At 34.7% G+C, this 15,948-nt stretch overlaps 1 protein-coding gene across 2 annotated transcripts in view; it reads left to right on the forward strand.

Annotated features, from left to right (window-relative positions):
- DMD (dystrophin) overlaps positions 1-15,948 on the forward strand; it is a 1,192,425-nt gene that overhangs the window by 468,296 nt on the left and 708,181 nt on the right. For both annotated transcript variants that reach the window (XM_086608718.1, XM_086608727.1), the window contains 7 exons: positions 462-674; positions 4,576-4,689; positions 6,217-6,372; positions 8,899-9,069; positions 11,633-11,815; positions 13,346-13,480; positions 14,249-14,398. In XM_086608718.1, coding sequence (XP_086464844.1) covers positions 462-674; positions 4,576-4,689; positions 6,217-6,372; positions 8,899-9,069; positions 11,633-11,815; positions 13,346-13,480; positions 14,249-14,398 — 1,122 coding nt within the window. The remainder of the gene's footprint in view (positions 1-461; positions 675-4,575; positions 4,690-6,216; positions 6,373-8,898; positions 9,070-11,632; positions 11,816-13,345; positions 13,481-14,248; positions 14,399-15,948) is intronic.

Below are 15,948 nucleotides of genomic sequence, written 5' to 3' on the forward strand. Positions count from 1 at the left end.
AGAATATAGAAAAAAAGTAGAATATAGAAAGAAGTTAAATGCAGCAAATTTGGGCTAAGAGTTGCAAAAGTTTTGAGAATAAGCTATGAAAAACTTTAAATCATAGAAGTAGTTCTAAGTCTATTCTTTTTCTTCATGTATAATCTGATTATTTTGAAAGTGTAATCATTAGGACTATAGTAAATTCCTGTCTCAAATTAATGAAGTGTATGTGGATCACTTCTATTGGCAAGTATAAACAGCTTTGATTGTATTCTCAGTTCAACTAAAAAAATCTGTTTTCTAGCTTGTGTGAGGAAAGCAATTTCAAATTGCTCAGTAGAATATGTCATTGGATGTTTTAGCAAAGGTGAGCCATATTTTTAATTTTCAGTCCTTTCTTCGCAGTATCACCTATGTTTGTGAAACAAAGAGAATTGCCCAGCACATGAATCAGGATACCGTTTTCTTCTTATTCGTAGGATCTACAAAGTTCTCTGCAAGAGCAGCAAAAAGGCCTGAACTATCTCAGCAAAACTGTGGAAGACATGTCCAGGAAAGCCCCAGCAGAAGTCAGCCAAAGATATCGATCAGAGATTGAGGTGATCCTCGGCCGCTGGAAGAAATTATCAGCACAGCTGGTGGAACATTGCCAGAAACTTGAGGAGCTTATGACTAAATTCCAGCGATTCCAGGTTAGAAAAACTTTTTCAACCTCAAGTACTGCATGGTGGCTTGTGGCTGTGAGACTATCATGGATGCATTTATGCACCTCAAGAAAGTAACACCAAAGTGAAATATCAAAATAGTACATAAAATGTATTAAAATGTTTGCTTGATTTTGATGTGTCCGAGATTTTACTTTGAATTCTGATTTTGTGGGTGTTTTTGCCTATGTCGTTGCAATAGCAAAACCTAACTTTGACTTCAGTGAAGTTGCTACTAATATTCCTCTACTTATTCAATGTAGCTGAAGTACTTTTTCATGCAGTTGAAGTAACTATAACCATATTGACTTTAATGAATTCACTTACGTCATTAAAGTCATTTATAATACGGTAGTATCTTGGCAGCTGTTGCCAGAATTGCAGAATTGTGTATGACTTACACAGTTGTGTGAATTTCAGGTATTTAAAATGACAGCGTTGGAACCTTACATTGTTTCTCTCATTGTGAGGATCTCCTATTTATACTTATTTATAAATCACACGTATCAGCATTACAGGGGATGTCTATGACTTAGATGTTATAAGATTTAAAATAAGTCCATTTTTAATATATTTCTGTTACATTTCTATATAATTTCAAGGGACAGGTTTCAGAGGAATTCAGATTAACCAGTCATGATAATGGAGAACGTACTTTTATTTTTTTTTAATGTTTTTCTCTCCTCGCCCCCATGCAAATGAACACTTCATACTCAAGAGGGACATCACAAAGAAAATTCTGAAAGCTGAGGTCCTGCAGCTGTACTCAGAGCTCTGTTCTCACAGTGTGTTTTTTCTCACTGTTATCTCTCTGTATTTCTTCTATTTACAACATCAAATATTTCTGTCCTTGGCTTTGGTTTGCTGGTAGTAGAACACGATGTTGTGAATTATAATACAATACCACGTGAAATGTAATTTTTATTTTCAACTTCATTCAATAGAGTTGTCTGGTCAGGAAAAAAATTTCCGTCAAACTATTCTTACACTTCTGCATTTGTATAAGAAAAAAAACTTTTTAGAGAAGAAAAATAAGTACTCTTTATTTTGTTACTCTTCATCAGTTTTTAGATAAGCAAACTAGACCAAAAAATGAGGAAACATATTATCAGTACCATTTATAATTTAGCTACTGAAATGTCACATTGCTCTAAATTGTAACTTTGGTTCCATAACTACATGTCTGATATTTGAAGCTGACTATGAAACGAAGTTTGGTGGTATGGTGGGATAACCTTGGCCAGCAGCCGGATGCCCCAGCTTCTTTCTTACTCCCTGTCCTCAGCAGGACAGAGGGAGGAAATAGGGTGGATGAGCTCTTATATTGAGATAAAGACAGGGAGATTGCTTACCAGTTGCCTTCATTGGCAAAACAAACACAACTTGGAGAAAATTAAAATCGATTGGAGTAGTGAGAAATGAGAAACAAAGACAAAAATTAAGCCAACACCCCTCCCCCACCCTCTTTTTCCTAGTCTGCACTCTATTGCTTTGCTCTTGTCTCCTCTCCCAACATGGGGCTCAGGGGAATGTGGAATAAGAGTCGTGGTCAGTCCATAACAGCTCCTCTCTACTGCTCCTTCCTCCTCACTCTTTTCCCCTATTCCAGTGTGGGTCCTCCTACGGGCTACAGTCTTTCAGGAAATATTTGCTCCTGCATGAACTGCAGCTTCCTTTAGGACACATCAACCACTGCAGCGTGGTGTCCTCCACGGGCTGCAGAGTGGATATCTGCTGCACCATGGACCTCCATGGGCTGCAGGGAGACAACCTGTGCCACCATGGTCTTCACTGCAGGTTGTAGGGGAGTCGTTACTCCAGCAGTTCAAACACCTGTTTTCTCTCTTTCTTCACTCACCTTGGCGTCTGCAGGGCTGTTTCTCACTTTTTTTCCTTTCCTCCTCTGCCTGTCTGACCTTTCTTTTTGCCCTTTCTTAACTATAATAACACAGAGGTGTCACTAGCTGACTGTGGGGTAAACTGTGCCCTGTGGAGGGTCCACTGGAGGCAACTGGAACTGACTGTGACCAACACAGGGCACCATCTGGCCTCTCCTCACAGTGGCGACTTCTGCTACCAAAACCTTGCCACATATACCCGATATAAACATGAAAACTGGAAAGTGGTTTTATCAATAGTATAATAAAATATTTGCAGTTGCACAAAATAGAGCAATACACTTTGCTTGAGAAATTCAAACTTTTGTGTTCCCCTCCCTCCCCGCCCTCGAATTTTCTGGATAAAAGTTTAGAGGTTTCCTCACTGCTTTTAAAAGGAGAAAGTCCTGAACATCATGACTGTGCTCTGTAGAGCACATATTTTTAAAGCTATGTGAGCTACGATTGCATACAAATCTTAGCCTTTATATTTATTGCTGAAGTCACTGTAGTACACATTTAATATAAAAGTCATTGTCTTTTCAACTCCTTGAACGACTTATCTTCCAGACTATTGTTTTAGCTGTTGCAATTTATGGAATGTGTCAGTATAATATACGATGAAATCAGTGTCAATAAATAAAATGCATTTATAGTCTTACTCAAAATGCAAGTCATGTATTCGATCTTCATTGGTAGCTGGAGACTAATCCCTTTTTAAGTAAATCCCACCAGATCTATATTTTGCAGTATTAATGACTATATTTCGAGTATTCCTGTAAAGGTGTTGAAGTTTCATCATGAAATACGATTCTAAACTATTTTTACTGACTGATAATGAAATGCACAGTAGACAGTGTTTTGGCAATTGCCATTACAAAGTATATTGATAATATCTATATGACTATTTTTAGTAATTCAGTTCATTTTCCATGGTAGCCTGTTTTTATTAAATATATCAAATGTGTTAGGAAAATGTTCTCTTTGGTTATCTATCTCGTAATAGTTGCTAAGGCATTTTTATACACATTTTAGGGCACAGTCTGTGTTCTGATGAAGTGTCCTTTTTGTGTTTTAATTCAACTGTGCCTTTAGCATATAACATCTGTAGGTATTTCACTGTTGATGAAAACAGTTTGATGAACAAATGCTTTATACTTTGGCTTTCAAATTTTTGCCATTCATTTTTTTTTATTTTTGTTTTAACATGTGCATCTAATTATTTATCTAGGGTGGCATTTTAAGGTAATTTTTAGCAAAATTTTTCAGATCTCATTCTACCTTTCAAGGTATTAGATTATCTATATAATGTTGCCTGGGACTAGTAGCATTCCCTCTTTTCAAGCATTTGATGTTCCTCTCTTTTATTAATTGCAAGGGTTAATTAAAGACTACGGAGAACAAATTACTGGTTAAAAATATTCTATTGCTAGAAACGGTAAGTGGTAATCAGTCTCTGAAATTACTCATTGAGCCATTTTATGATTTTAGTTTCTGAAGTGAATGTGTTTCAATTACCATTTCAGTTACAATGGGTTTTTTTCATTCTGTGTAGTAAGGAATTTTTCTGTGTAGTGTTCTGGTAAAGAAAGAGGCAATAGAGCATGCAACTTCCAAAAGAAACCTGAAATTTAAATTGAAGCACAGCAGGATTTGATAGGTGAGCCTGAATTAATTGACAAGTATGAGCAGTCTGAAATCATACAAGGAGCCAATGGTCATGCATGCAACATCTAAACACAAATTATATGGAAGGCATAAACTTGAAAGCCAGAAAGTTGCTCGCTTGTAGACCCATTAAACTTGTGAAAAAATGGTCAGAGCGCAGGATAAAGAGTCAATGACAGTCTCAGATAAAATTTATTTTGCTTGTTTGCTGTGTTTGTATTTTTCAGACAGTTCAATAAACTTGAAATTGCATTGCAATGAGTTTTAGTCATAGTGTCAGGATGAATTACGTTACTGCCAGTCAGGTTCTGTGCGATGCAATAAAATGTCATTTTAATAAACAGAATGACACTAAAACACTGAAGAAATGGATGGCTGAAGTGGATGTTTTTCTGAAGGAAGAGTGGCCTGCCCTTGGTGATTCAGAAGCACTGGAAAAGCAACTTGAACAATGTACAGTGAGTATTACCTGCCTGCTTGGCAATTATTCAGTTCTTCTCTATGAGTCTAGCTTATACAGAAGTTACACAAATTATTACTGCTCCTAAAAATAAATTCATGTTGTAAGGGGGTTGTCTTCTGCAATGTATTTGAACCTCCTGTGTTTCCTGGATTTGAAGGAAAATTCTGTTAAAAAATGAGAAAATTTAAGACAGAAAGGAGGCGTATAATGACTGTATCGTTATGTATTTATAGCAGCAGCAAAACATCTGAGTGTACTTGCAGCAAATAAGTTAGTAGCCTCTTAAGATAACTGTTTATTTACTTTGCATGTCTATTTGTTATAAACAGTATAATCTGTGCCAGAATATCTTTCTCTTTATCTATTATTCACACATGATTTACAAGCTTTTCTGACTGCACCAAAAGAAATTACAGGTATTGTGAGTTATATATGTTATTTATTTTCACTAAACTTACGAGTTCCAGGATTTTGTCCCAGCAGAGTTTTAAAGCATCTTGAAGTATTGATACTTCCATCACAGGGTTTACAAATTCTGCTTGTCCCAACAGAGTGTAAGTGCAGTGAATCTTGTAACCCATGATAGTCCTTGTCTATATGTTCAATGGAATTTACAAGTTCTGTAAATGTTCTGGTAGGATGTGTAAATATTATGAAACATACATATTGATCTTACAGAACTATGAGCTACTCAGATTTTTTTTAACTCTTATTTAAATAAAAATTATTATAAATTATATAGGACAACTCTTATCTTTTTCAGAGTAGTAAGTTACATGTAATTCTTTAGAATCTGTCACCTGAATTTATGAAAAGTTTGCACAAATATTAGCCATTACTGTAAAATATATAACAAAGCAACCAAAATCTTCATCATCTTTTATGTGTTTACACTTCCAGCCTTTTCTACTGTGCAGAAAGCCCAGATAAAATCTGCAGCACTGAAGAAGGAAGGTCTTAGGAAATAAAATTGGAGGTGGCAATTTAGAACTACCTCAGGGCTTAAATAATACTCAACCACAAAGACAATTCTAATAACTACACATGACCAGGGAATATCACCATTCAGACCACTTTCAGGAAGCTATTAGGTGAATTACTAACCCAAGGGTAATACTGGCAAAGTTAATAAGATGGATTCACAAATAATTTTCCACAGTTATGATGGAATGCTTTTGCGTGAATGAATGAAAGATCTAGGCATCGTAATAAATATAATATATGTAATATAATGCTATACGTGTGCATGTATATAGAATATATTAATAACTTTTAAAACTTTTATTTCATATATTTTGCAAATGAACTTTATGTGATACAAAGCTATGTGATAGCTTACCACATTACAGCTGCTTGTTTCTTTTTTATTTATTTTCATAGTTTAGTCTGTAAATTGTGCTCATTTGACTGGAGATCTGAACCGAAGATATGTCAGAATCTCATGTACACACGTTTTGAAAGGGATAGTATACCTGAAAATTTGTGTGAATGCTGCTTGCCTAATCTTCGTCTATTCCTTTAGGCTTTAGTAAATGATATCCAGACAATCCAGCCCAGTTTGAACAGCGTTAATGAGGTTGGGAAGAAAATGAAGAGTGAAGCGGCGCCAGAATTTGCTTCCAGAATAGAGACAGAACTAAAGGAGCTCAATGTTCAATGGGACCATATTTGCCAACAGGTATCAAGTCTCACGCTGTGACTGGTTCATTTTAAATTAATAATCAGATGTCTTATTGGCAGAATTTGTCTTTCTATGCGTAGTCAGTAGAAATGAAACTAAGTTTAGACATATTTTGTTCACATTAATTAAACTTCTATTTTAGAAATTTTATTTAGCATATAGCAATACATGTAAAGTATATATCTGTATATTATAATACAATATCTTACTATTGTTATAGCAAAGCTATATACCAACATTTTAGGTCTTAATAGCAATCTGATTTATGACTCCTGCAAAACTAGCTTTCTGAAAGTGGTATATAACCATTTGCCAAAGTCAAGTTCTGTATTTAGCCTGTTATGTTTTGTTTTGTGTCGCCATACTCACGTGTCCTTACTCTAGATGAATTAAGATGCTAAAGCAGTGAAGAATTCATTAACTTGGAATTAAGACTATGTGCACATATGTATGTGTATAAATTACAGTCTCCAGTGGTCACTTGAATTTGAGAGAATGGGGCATAATAAGAAAGGACAGTTCTTCTATTTTAATTAAAGACATTCTTAATAAATAATTTACAGATTACAGAAGCTAGAAATTACTGTTATCTCATTGATGGCATGTGGATTTTCACTCTTTATGACAATTCAAAGGAAACGTCTTTCATATATTATTTTTACTTTTTTACTACTAGCTCATTCTGTTGTCTCCTTTTTTTAACATTTATTTGCACACCAGTAAAACCATTACCTTTCAAGGTCTAATGTTTTCTAAAATTATTCTTCATTACTTTACATGTGGAAAATGGCCTCCATATATTTTCCGTATAAACATAGTTATCAAAAAAGTTAATCTTTGAAATCTGTAAAACGTTTTATTGATCCAGTCTTATAGACTTTTTGATTAATGCGGAGTTTTTAATTGCATACTTTTGTTATATTAATAAATCAGATATCTTTGCACTTCTCTCTCAGAAATCTCAAGTAATGCCTTATGAGTTTAGAAATCTGTTTAAAAGTCTGATTTTCCGAAAAAATCTCCCTGTAATAGTTCTATTCAATATACAGCACAAATTATTCACTCTCAGCAGGCAGCACAACTTCTTCAGTAACAGCTATTAAAACACACGAGTAGTAAATATAAAAATGCATTTGGTCTGTGGGAATTTCTTGAAAGGATTTGGAAAAGTCAGCTTGAGTTGATATACATGCAGTTAATAAGACTGGGAGAGCTAACGATTGGCATTCAGATACGCTTTCCAGGTGATGGGACATTAGCCTCTCTTCTGGTACTGTGAATGAAGAAGAGGCAATTTTCCAGTGCCACATATGGTTCTGCTTTTATACTTGTTGAACATCACCTTTTTATTATTACTCTGTTTTGTTTTGTAAAACAACATTTGAGTAGAACAATATTTATATTTAACAGCCAATCCTTAAGGATAGATAACAAAACCAGTAACAGTCAGAAAAAACAAATACTAAGACACAATTCCTCCTGATGATACTGAAAATAGCATTTACTGAAGTAACATCGCAGTGCAGGGTATCTGAGCTTTGAAAAATGTCACCAGTGCAACTAACTGGTTTTGTTGCAAACTTCTTTACACCATTGAAAGATGGCTCAGCCAATGGCTCAGTCAGTTATGGAAAACTTTGGTAAATTAGTGCATAATACATAGAATCATAGAATGGTTTCAATTGGAAGGGACCTTAAAGATCATCTAGTTAGAACATGAACTATATAACATAAGTTATATGACCCCTATATAGTGATTTGAAAAGGATTTAACAGAAGTATTTTTCCCTTTATGATAAGTAGTTTCTTCCAGTAGGATGTTCCTTTTTTACTTACCTCTCTTCAGGATATACACCTTTCTGAGAGATTCAGTAATGACTTAATCAGTAAAAGATACACATATTGCTTTATTCTCTATCAATTAGGATTCAAACTGGTTAGAAAGTTATCTGACTTCACAGCTCAAAAGCCTCTGCTTTTATCCTTGAGTGCACTTTCTAGATCTCCTGTGGTTGTTCTTTTTGCATCTTTTCTTCTCTGAAAGGGTTGTCAGCCACTGGAATAAGCTGCCCAGGGAGGTGGTTGAGTCCCCATCCCTGGATGTGTTTAAGAATAGGGTGGATGATCTACTTGAGGATATGGTTTAATGGGGATTAGGGATGGTTGGACTCGATGATCTCTAAGGTCTTTTCCAACCTAGAAATCTATGAATCTATGAATCTATTTTAGAAAATAGTCTCTGGGTGGTGTTTTTTCAGATATGTTTACTGATGACCTCAGCGTATAGTGTGGAGCATTGTTATAGGATCATTGAAAACTCATTCTGCACAGCAATGACTCACTAAAAAAAGGATTTGTACACTTGTTATACTTTCTGGATTACCTATTACTCATAGGTATCTAATTACTTGTTAACATCTGCCTAATTACAGCAATGTTATTAGTATTTTTTCAGGCTAAAATATTGTCACGTTTGTACAGAAGCCTTACTTTGAGTACCATGTAATGTTTTCTTTCTTAAAGGCCTATGCTAAGAAGGCAGCATTAAAAGGTGGTTTGGATAAGACTGTGAGTCTCAGAAAAGATTTGTCGGAGATGCATGAATGGATAACACAAGCTGAGGAAGAATATCTGGAAAGAGATTTTGAGTATAAAACACCTGAAGAATTGCAGAAAGCTGTTGAGGAACTGAAGGTAAAAGATGAACTAATTCCTTGAACTGTGTATAAAGTTATTTTTGAAATTTGCATTGTGAAGAAAGCCTACTCTTTCATTTAGAAGGGTGCTTTTTGAGATCAATTTGTTACTCTTAAATTTAAAGAACTAAGAACTAGGTTACTTGAAGTAATTTCTACCTGGAATATGTTGGAAGATATTTAATCTGTCACAATGCTTTTTTTTTTTCTTCTTTGCTTTATTGGATACTTACTTTGATGCAACTTCAACATTTTTTTACCTAAGGAATACTTTCAAAGAATCTGGTGTTAGCAGCAGTTAACTGATAGAGTGAAATCAGTTTTATATCTTTTTTTTTTTATACTAGAAAGAGAAAAAGAAAAGAGATTTAGTACTTCGGGGTGCATGTTGTTATGTACTAAGTATGCATGATTTGTTATTTTATTTCTTTAATATACCAATATAGATACAGCATATTTTTGTCTCAAGTAAATATTTATTTCATGTGCGATGAGTATGGCCTTTGGACAAAACCCACTAAATTGTGATACGTGCTCAAACATACTGTTGCTCAACCGCTGGATGTGAGCTTGATTTTTGTTTCATAGGTGAATTGTTTGTCCTGTGCTATTCAGGAAGTCAGATTCTATGGCTTTAACAATCTGTCCATCACTTTGCAAGCTCTTCATTGTCCACAGGGTTTTGTCAGTGTTTGAGATTCTCTGACCATGCAACTGATGACCTCTTTACTTACTGGCAGAAATGACTTGATGCTAGTCAGAATATACGGAATATATGGAAATATATGGAATGAATTCAGTTTGTTGTAAATGAGACAAATATATGAAAAGTAAACATCTTCTCTAAAGTTACAATTCTTGTAACTTTACAAGAATAATAAAAAGAATAAAAATAATATAATAAATATATAATAAATATAATAAATATAATAAAAAGAATAATAATAAAAAGTAAACATCTCTAAAGTTACAATTCTTGTAACTTTACTTTGTACAATTCTGTTATTAAATAACAAAACTCATATTTATACATTGCACTGCATGATAAAATAGGTTAGATGTGTACTTTTAGACAACTCTCATGCATTTCCAAGTGAATATTCTGTACTTCCAGCTGAAGTACAGGGATGTCTGAACTGTGACACCTTGACCTATGCAGATAACTAGATCGTTTGTCATGCATCCCTTCGCCTGTTCTTGATGATCCTTTTCCCTAAAAGCTTGCAGCCACTTCTGCTGTCACACAACAGGCAAAATCTGGACAAGAACTCTGCTTATCCAGCAGCTCATTCCCTCCCACAGCTAGGGAAGAGGAAAGCCAAGAGCAACCTAGTAAGCTTTCTCTGGCAATGACAACCTCATCCCAATTGTTCTGGCTCATGGACTTCCTCAGATCCAGAGAGAAAGAAAGTTGTTGGGAACAAGGTTTCATTTTTATGTCTTCAGACCAGGAAGTTCTCATCTTGAATTCCTGTGCAGAGCAGTACACACTGATGACACGACGTATACCATCACTCTGTGTTCAGTAGTGATGTAACTCTGGTAATAGACACTATCGCATTATAAACTGTGAGAGGAAGCAATACTAGGTATGACAGTCTTATATGTTATTAATGAGACAGCATAATAAAGAGTAGCAAAAGATGGAGGAAGAAAGTTGGGAATTGAATTGATCGGTTCTTGTGGTTACATATGCTAAAATGGGGAAAAGGTGGCAGGTTGGTGATTCCAGATCAGTTATCTATGATTTGTTAATTATTGGTTTAAACTTACCATCCATTTGTGATTCCGTGACCCTCAGATCTTTGTTTCCTGGGTCTGTCCCCTGTTAAAACTTCTCTGCCTAAGGTCTTAATGCAGAAAATGCTGTTTGGGACAATGCTCTCTTTTCACTTTGTGCTCTCTACATGCTGGTTAATTTCACTGATGGTGAATAATGACACTGATTTTTCTGCGTAAAGTGAGAGAGTGAAATCAACATTAATGCTCTGACAAAAGTGTAAAATATATACTGGAGAAAAATTATTTGCTCGATTGCTCTTTAAATGCAAGTTAATAAAAGCGGCAAGGAGAGGAAAATCAGTCAGAAGTGTTTTCCTTTTTCTCTGTCTTGTTGCTTGTCACTGTACCTTTAAACTTGTGTACATGAATTTCTAACACAACAGATTTTTTTGTCATTCATGGTTCATAAGGTATTATGGCAAAGATATTTGGAGCATTTCTTGACAAAAAAAAAAGAAACCAACCTGAAATGTTTTGCTATTCTGAGAGCTCCAGAAAACTAAATAGTTTTGAGAAGGTGTTAAATTGTATTGTGTATCATGTATTGGCAACAAGATGAAAAAAGATTTTTTTGGATGCGTTCAAGATTATGTCAGAAAATCTGGGAATTAAGTGTCTTTTTTTTTTTAATGTTGTGAAGTTGTTTTCTTTTTCCCCTCTGACAGAATTCTGTCAGAGAGAATTCTAACAGAGTTATTAGAATCAATTTTTTTCTTAAACCAGGACTACAACTGTTTTGTTTTTCTTTTTCTTTATGTATTTTCTTTTTTTTTTTCCAGAGAGCGAAGGAGGAAGCCATGCAGAAAGAAGTGAAAGTGAAGCTTATTACTGATTCTGTGAATAACTTTATAGCAAAGGCTCCCCCTGCAGCTCATGAGGCTTTGAAAAAGGAACTTGATGTTCTAATTACCAGCTACCAGCGACTCTGCAGCAGACTGAATGGAAAGTGCAAAACTTTGGAGGTTGGGTATTATGTCTGTCATTGTATTTATAGCCCTTCTAACTGCAGAAGTAAGGCAGAACGCAAAAATGTATTATCGTATAGGATCATGAGTAGTCCAAGGCTGTCCTCGCTTAATGATCCATATACTAAATACCACACGGCATAAGCCATGTGCCTAAATCTTGTTGAGAATCATATATGTTGGAGGGTTAAATTAAAAGCGAAGCCTTAGACATGTCTCTTAGGTGGGAGACAGCAATGGCTGCTCAGGGTTCTTATTTCTCTTGAGATTAAGTCAAGCATCTGGCTTCTGTGGCAACCCTGTGACGTTGCCTTCACCAGCTCCTCTAGGCTTCTTTATTCCATGGTGAAGGATTTTGATTAAATGGCCCTGAAGCTGGACACGTGGTGTTATCTCAGCACAACAACATTTCATCTGCTGTAAAGATGAATATTTCTCCTAAATTCTGAGTTTGCCCTGCCATTTTGGCCAACTCCGTTACAGATTCTCCCCTTAGGACTCTTTGGATGTTGCACAGTGGTTGCAGTGAATTAGGTATGATTTTTTGTTGTGAACTACTTTGCAATAGCTAACTTTATACAGGACAATTATATACCTGGGTAAAATTTATCTTCTGTAAATTTCACTGTGGAAAATCAGGTGTGTGGTCTAAGCTGGTAATCTATATTTCCCCTGATCATTGATGTTATTGTGTGGTAATATCCTTCTATAACCTCCTTCTAGACCAAACACTTAAATTGGATATGACCAAAGTTAGTTGAGGTGAATCGCATTCTGGGAAACTTGATCTACAAGCAGCCTAATGCATCTCAATAAAATTATTTCAACTTCTACTAACAAAAAAGGAACAATGAAAAGATAATTTATGGAGAGTTTAAATGTTTTGCTTGTATATAAAGTGTCATTTTTATCTGCTTATTTAAGTATCTTCAGGCACTGTAAAAATAAAATATTAGACAATAATTTAATTCCAGGAGAATAAGAACATAATTTCATGTTACAACTTTATGTTTAGAACTCTAGCACTTAAGTGGTCTATAAATTGCACTAAATGTGCTTTAGAATTAATTTCTGTAGAGATTTCTGTCAGAATTCTTGAAAGCTGTGTACTTAGACATTTTATGAATCCCATGCTTTAAGTAATTAATATACAGAATGTATAAGCAACCTAAGTACATCCTGTAATAAAGACATAAACTTCTAACATGATGAGTCTTTAAAAATTCAGGGTTTTTTTTTATATATTACAAGAGAATTTTACAGAAAAGCTTATGAAGTGGATAATTCATGAGCCAGAAGATTCAAACTGTGTTTTGCAGAAGTGTTCACTTTTTCATGTTATCTTCTGTGGTTTTAGTCTGCTTTGGAACATATAAATACTGGGGAAAAAATCAACTATATGGCACCATAACCATCAGATATCAATCATGTTGTTTTGGGGATGAAACATGCAACTTTTTCAATGTTTTAATAAGTTAAATTTAGCTATGACATCTTCAATCTCAGCAAACTTTTTTTCTCCATCAGGAGGTATGGGCATGTTGGCGTGAGTTATTGTCGTACTTGGATGCAGAAAATAAATGGTTGAATGAGATTGAACTGAAACTCAAGGCAACTGAAAATATCCAGGGAGGTGCAGAAGAGATTTCTGAGTCTCTAGATGTAAGTGCTGGTTTAAATAATATCAAATCACATGTATTGATAAATTGTAAATCACATTACATTCAAAACAAACTGTGAATCAAAATTGCATGTGAGCAAGACGCAGAATATTTGGAAAGTCCTATGTTCTCACTTGATTGAACAAATGAGGTTTTGAATTAAATCCACCTAAGGGGAACAGAGTAATTAAACATGTTATGTCTAATGTCATAGACAATTTTTGCTGACAACAAAATGCATGTTCTTAAAAAACATGGCCTCACTTAAGCCAGTCAAAAAAACATCGAAGACTTCAGAGAGAGCAAGTTTTCATCCTAGCACTGCAAGACTGTTTATTATTACTTAATTTTTATTTGTGGAACCTTTCAAATTTATATAAATTAAGTTAATACTCCTAGTGGATCAAAACACAGAATGTTACATAATAATGCATTTTTGCTGTTGAACTTCATCTATTCAGATACTCAAGCAAATTTTTTATTTTTAAGTACACAAATACTACCACTGAACTCATTGGGCATAGTCCACGTTTTTAAAATCAAGCATCTAGTTTATTGCTTTGCAAAAAGTCTGTCTTTGTTTTCGGTAATAAGTAGCACAGAAAATTTGTTTTCAAGACATGGGACAGGTATTTTTATCTTTTCTCTCTACTTTTATTGTGGGTGAAGTGTGAAATTACTTACTTAGATTTTTAAGGGGAATTGTTATTACTTTGTAGAATCTTATGTGCAGAACGGAAAACAAACTACTTTTTTGACTTTGTTTCAGTCTTTGGAACGTTTAATGAGACATCCAGAAGATAACCGCAATCAGATTCGGGAGTTGGCTCAGACTTTAACTGATGGTGGAATCTTGGATGAATTGATCAATGAGAAACTTGAGAAGTTCAATACTCGATGGGAAGAACTTCAACAGGAGGTATGTTTAATAATTGACTTGTCCTCTCATTAAACAGTTGACAGTCTAACACCATTTAAAAAAAAAAAAGTTATTTTGTTGATATAGTTTCTGAACAGTACTCCCCCCAACCCCGTTTTATTGCTGAGCATGACTTTGTGTGATGTATAATATCTCTTTGGTCATTTTATGTCAACTATTCTGGCTGTCTTTGCCACAGACTCCATGAAGAAAATTTCACTAATTCTTTGACAAATCCCACTAGTGGGACAGTATGCTTATGCTAGTAAATCAATTCAAAACTATGATACTTGTGCATGAATATTTACTTTGAATAATAGAAGTTTATTTAACATATATTTGTGTATATGCTAATAATAGTTGCTTGTGTATGTGTATAATGGCAGGACCAAACAGAATTCATCAAAGAAAATTTTAAAATAACCAAAGGATACATAAGGAAATAGCTTAACTACTAGTAGTTTACTAGTAACAGATGGGGACAAACTATAAATAAACAAAGAACAACCTTACAGGACAGAGTAACAAGGCAGTTAAATTACAGAAGTATTCAGTGCAAATAGATTAAAAAAATGCTCGTGGATGACTTCTGACTTCATATATGAAATTGTAACTTTTGAGCTGGTTGTTACTCCTCAGAAGGAAGGTCTTGGAGTTATGAAGAGAAGTATCAGGAAGATGTCAGCTCAGTACTTGGTAAAGATCAGAAAGGAGTTATTAGGGACTTAGCGACAGAGACCCTCTTTATGACTGGAAACAGAGCATATTCAAAGATGAGATAAAAAGCCAATCAAAAGTTGCTCAGATTCATTGATATAAACAATGCACAAGTAAAGATTTTTGGAAAGCAGCTGTGTTAGAATGATAACAATCTACCATGACAATCATAACATTTTTGCTTCTTTTTTGCTTGAAGTAAAAAGTGCTTGAAATGTACTTGTTCTTGAAAACAGTGGAAGTAAAAACAGTACAATAAAAATTAAGGAAGGGAGCTCAGCTGTTTTGAGCTTAAACTTGAAGGATGGGTAGGCTAAGAGTCCAGTTCCTTCTAATAACTACCTGGTGGTAGTTCTAGTGCAGTGCAGGCATTCACGTAGTCCCATATTGTTGGACAGTGTCATAATGCAAAATTAAACATAGCCTGCTTTTCTGGAATTCTGCTTCTTGACATCTGTTGTTTTTTTCCAGACTTGGAACAGAAAACTGGGAATATAAAGAGAGATTCCAGTGTGTGAAATCAGGACTTTCAAATAGTTTTTCTGAGTGATGAATGAATACTATTTAGTCTTCACAATAATAGATATTAAATCAAAATTCATACCAACTGCAGGGGTTAAATGTGGAAAGTACAACATGAAGACGTGTGAAATTCTAGAGACAATTGGGATGAGTATACAAGCAAAATACATTGGAAATGTATTCACTGCTGTATTCGATTTAATTTAAATATAGACAAAAGCAGGGGGGAGGAAGCCCACCCACTTTTTGAAAGCTCAATCTAGTATTTAGTAGTCCAATACTAATGGTGATATCTGCATATGTATATAAGA

This window comes from Tauraco erythrolophus, chromosome 1 (assembly GCF_009769465.1).
Source record: "Tauraco erythrolophus isolate bTauEry1 chromosome 1, bTauEry1.pri, whole genome shotgun sequence".
In the NCBI taxonomy this organism is placed as follows: domain Eukaryota; kingdom Metazoa; phylum Chordata; class Aves; order Musophagiformes; family Musophagidae; genus Tauraco; species Tauraco erythrolophus.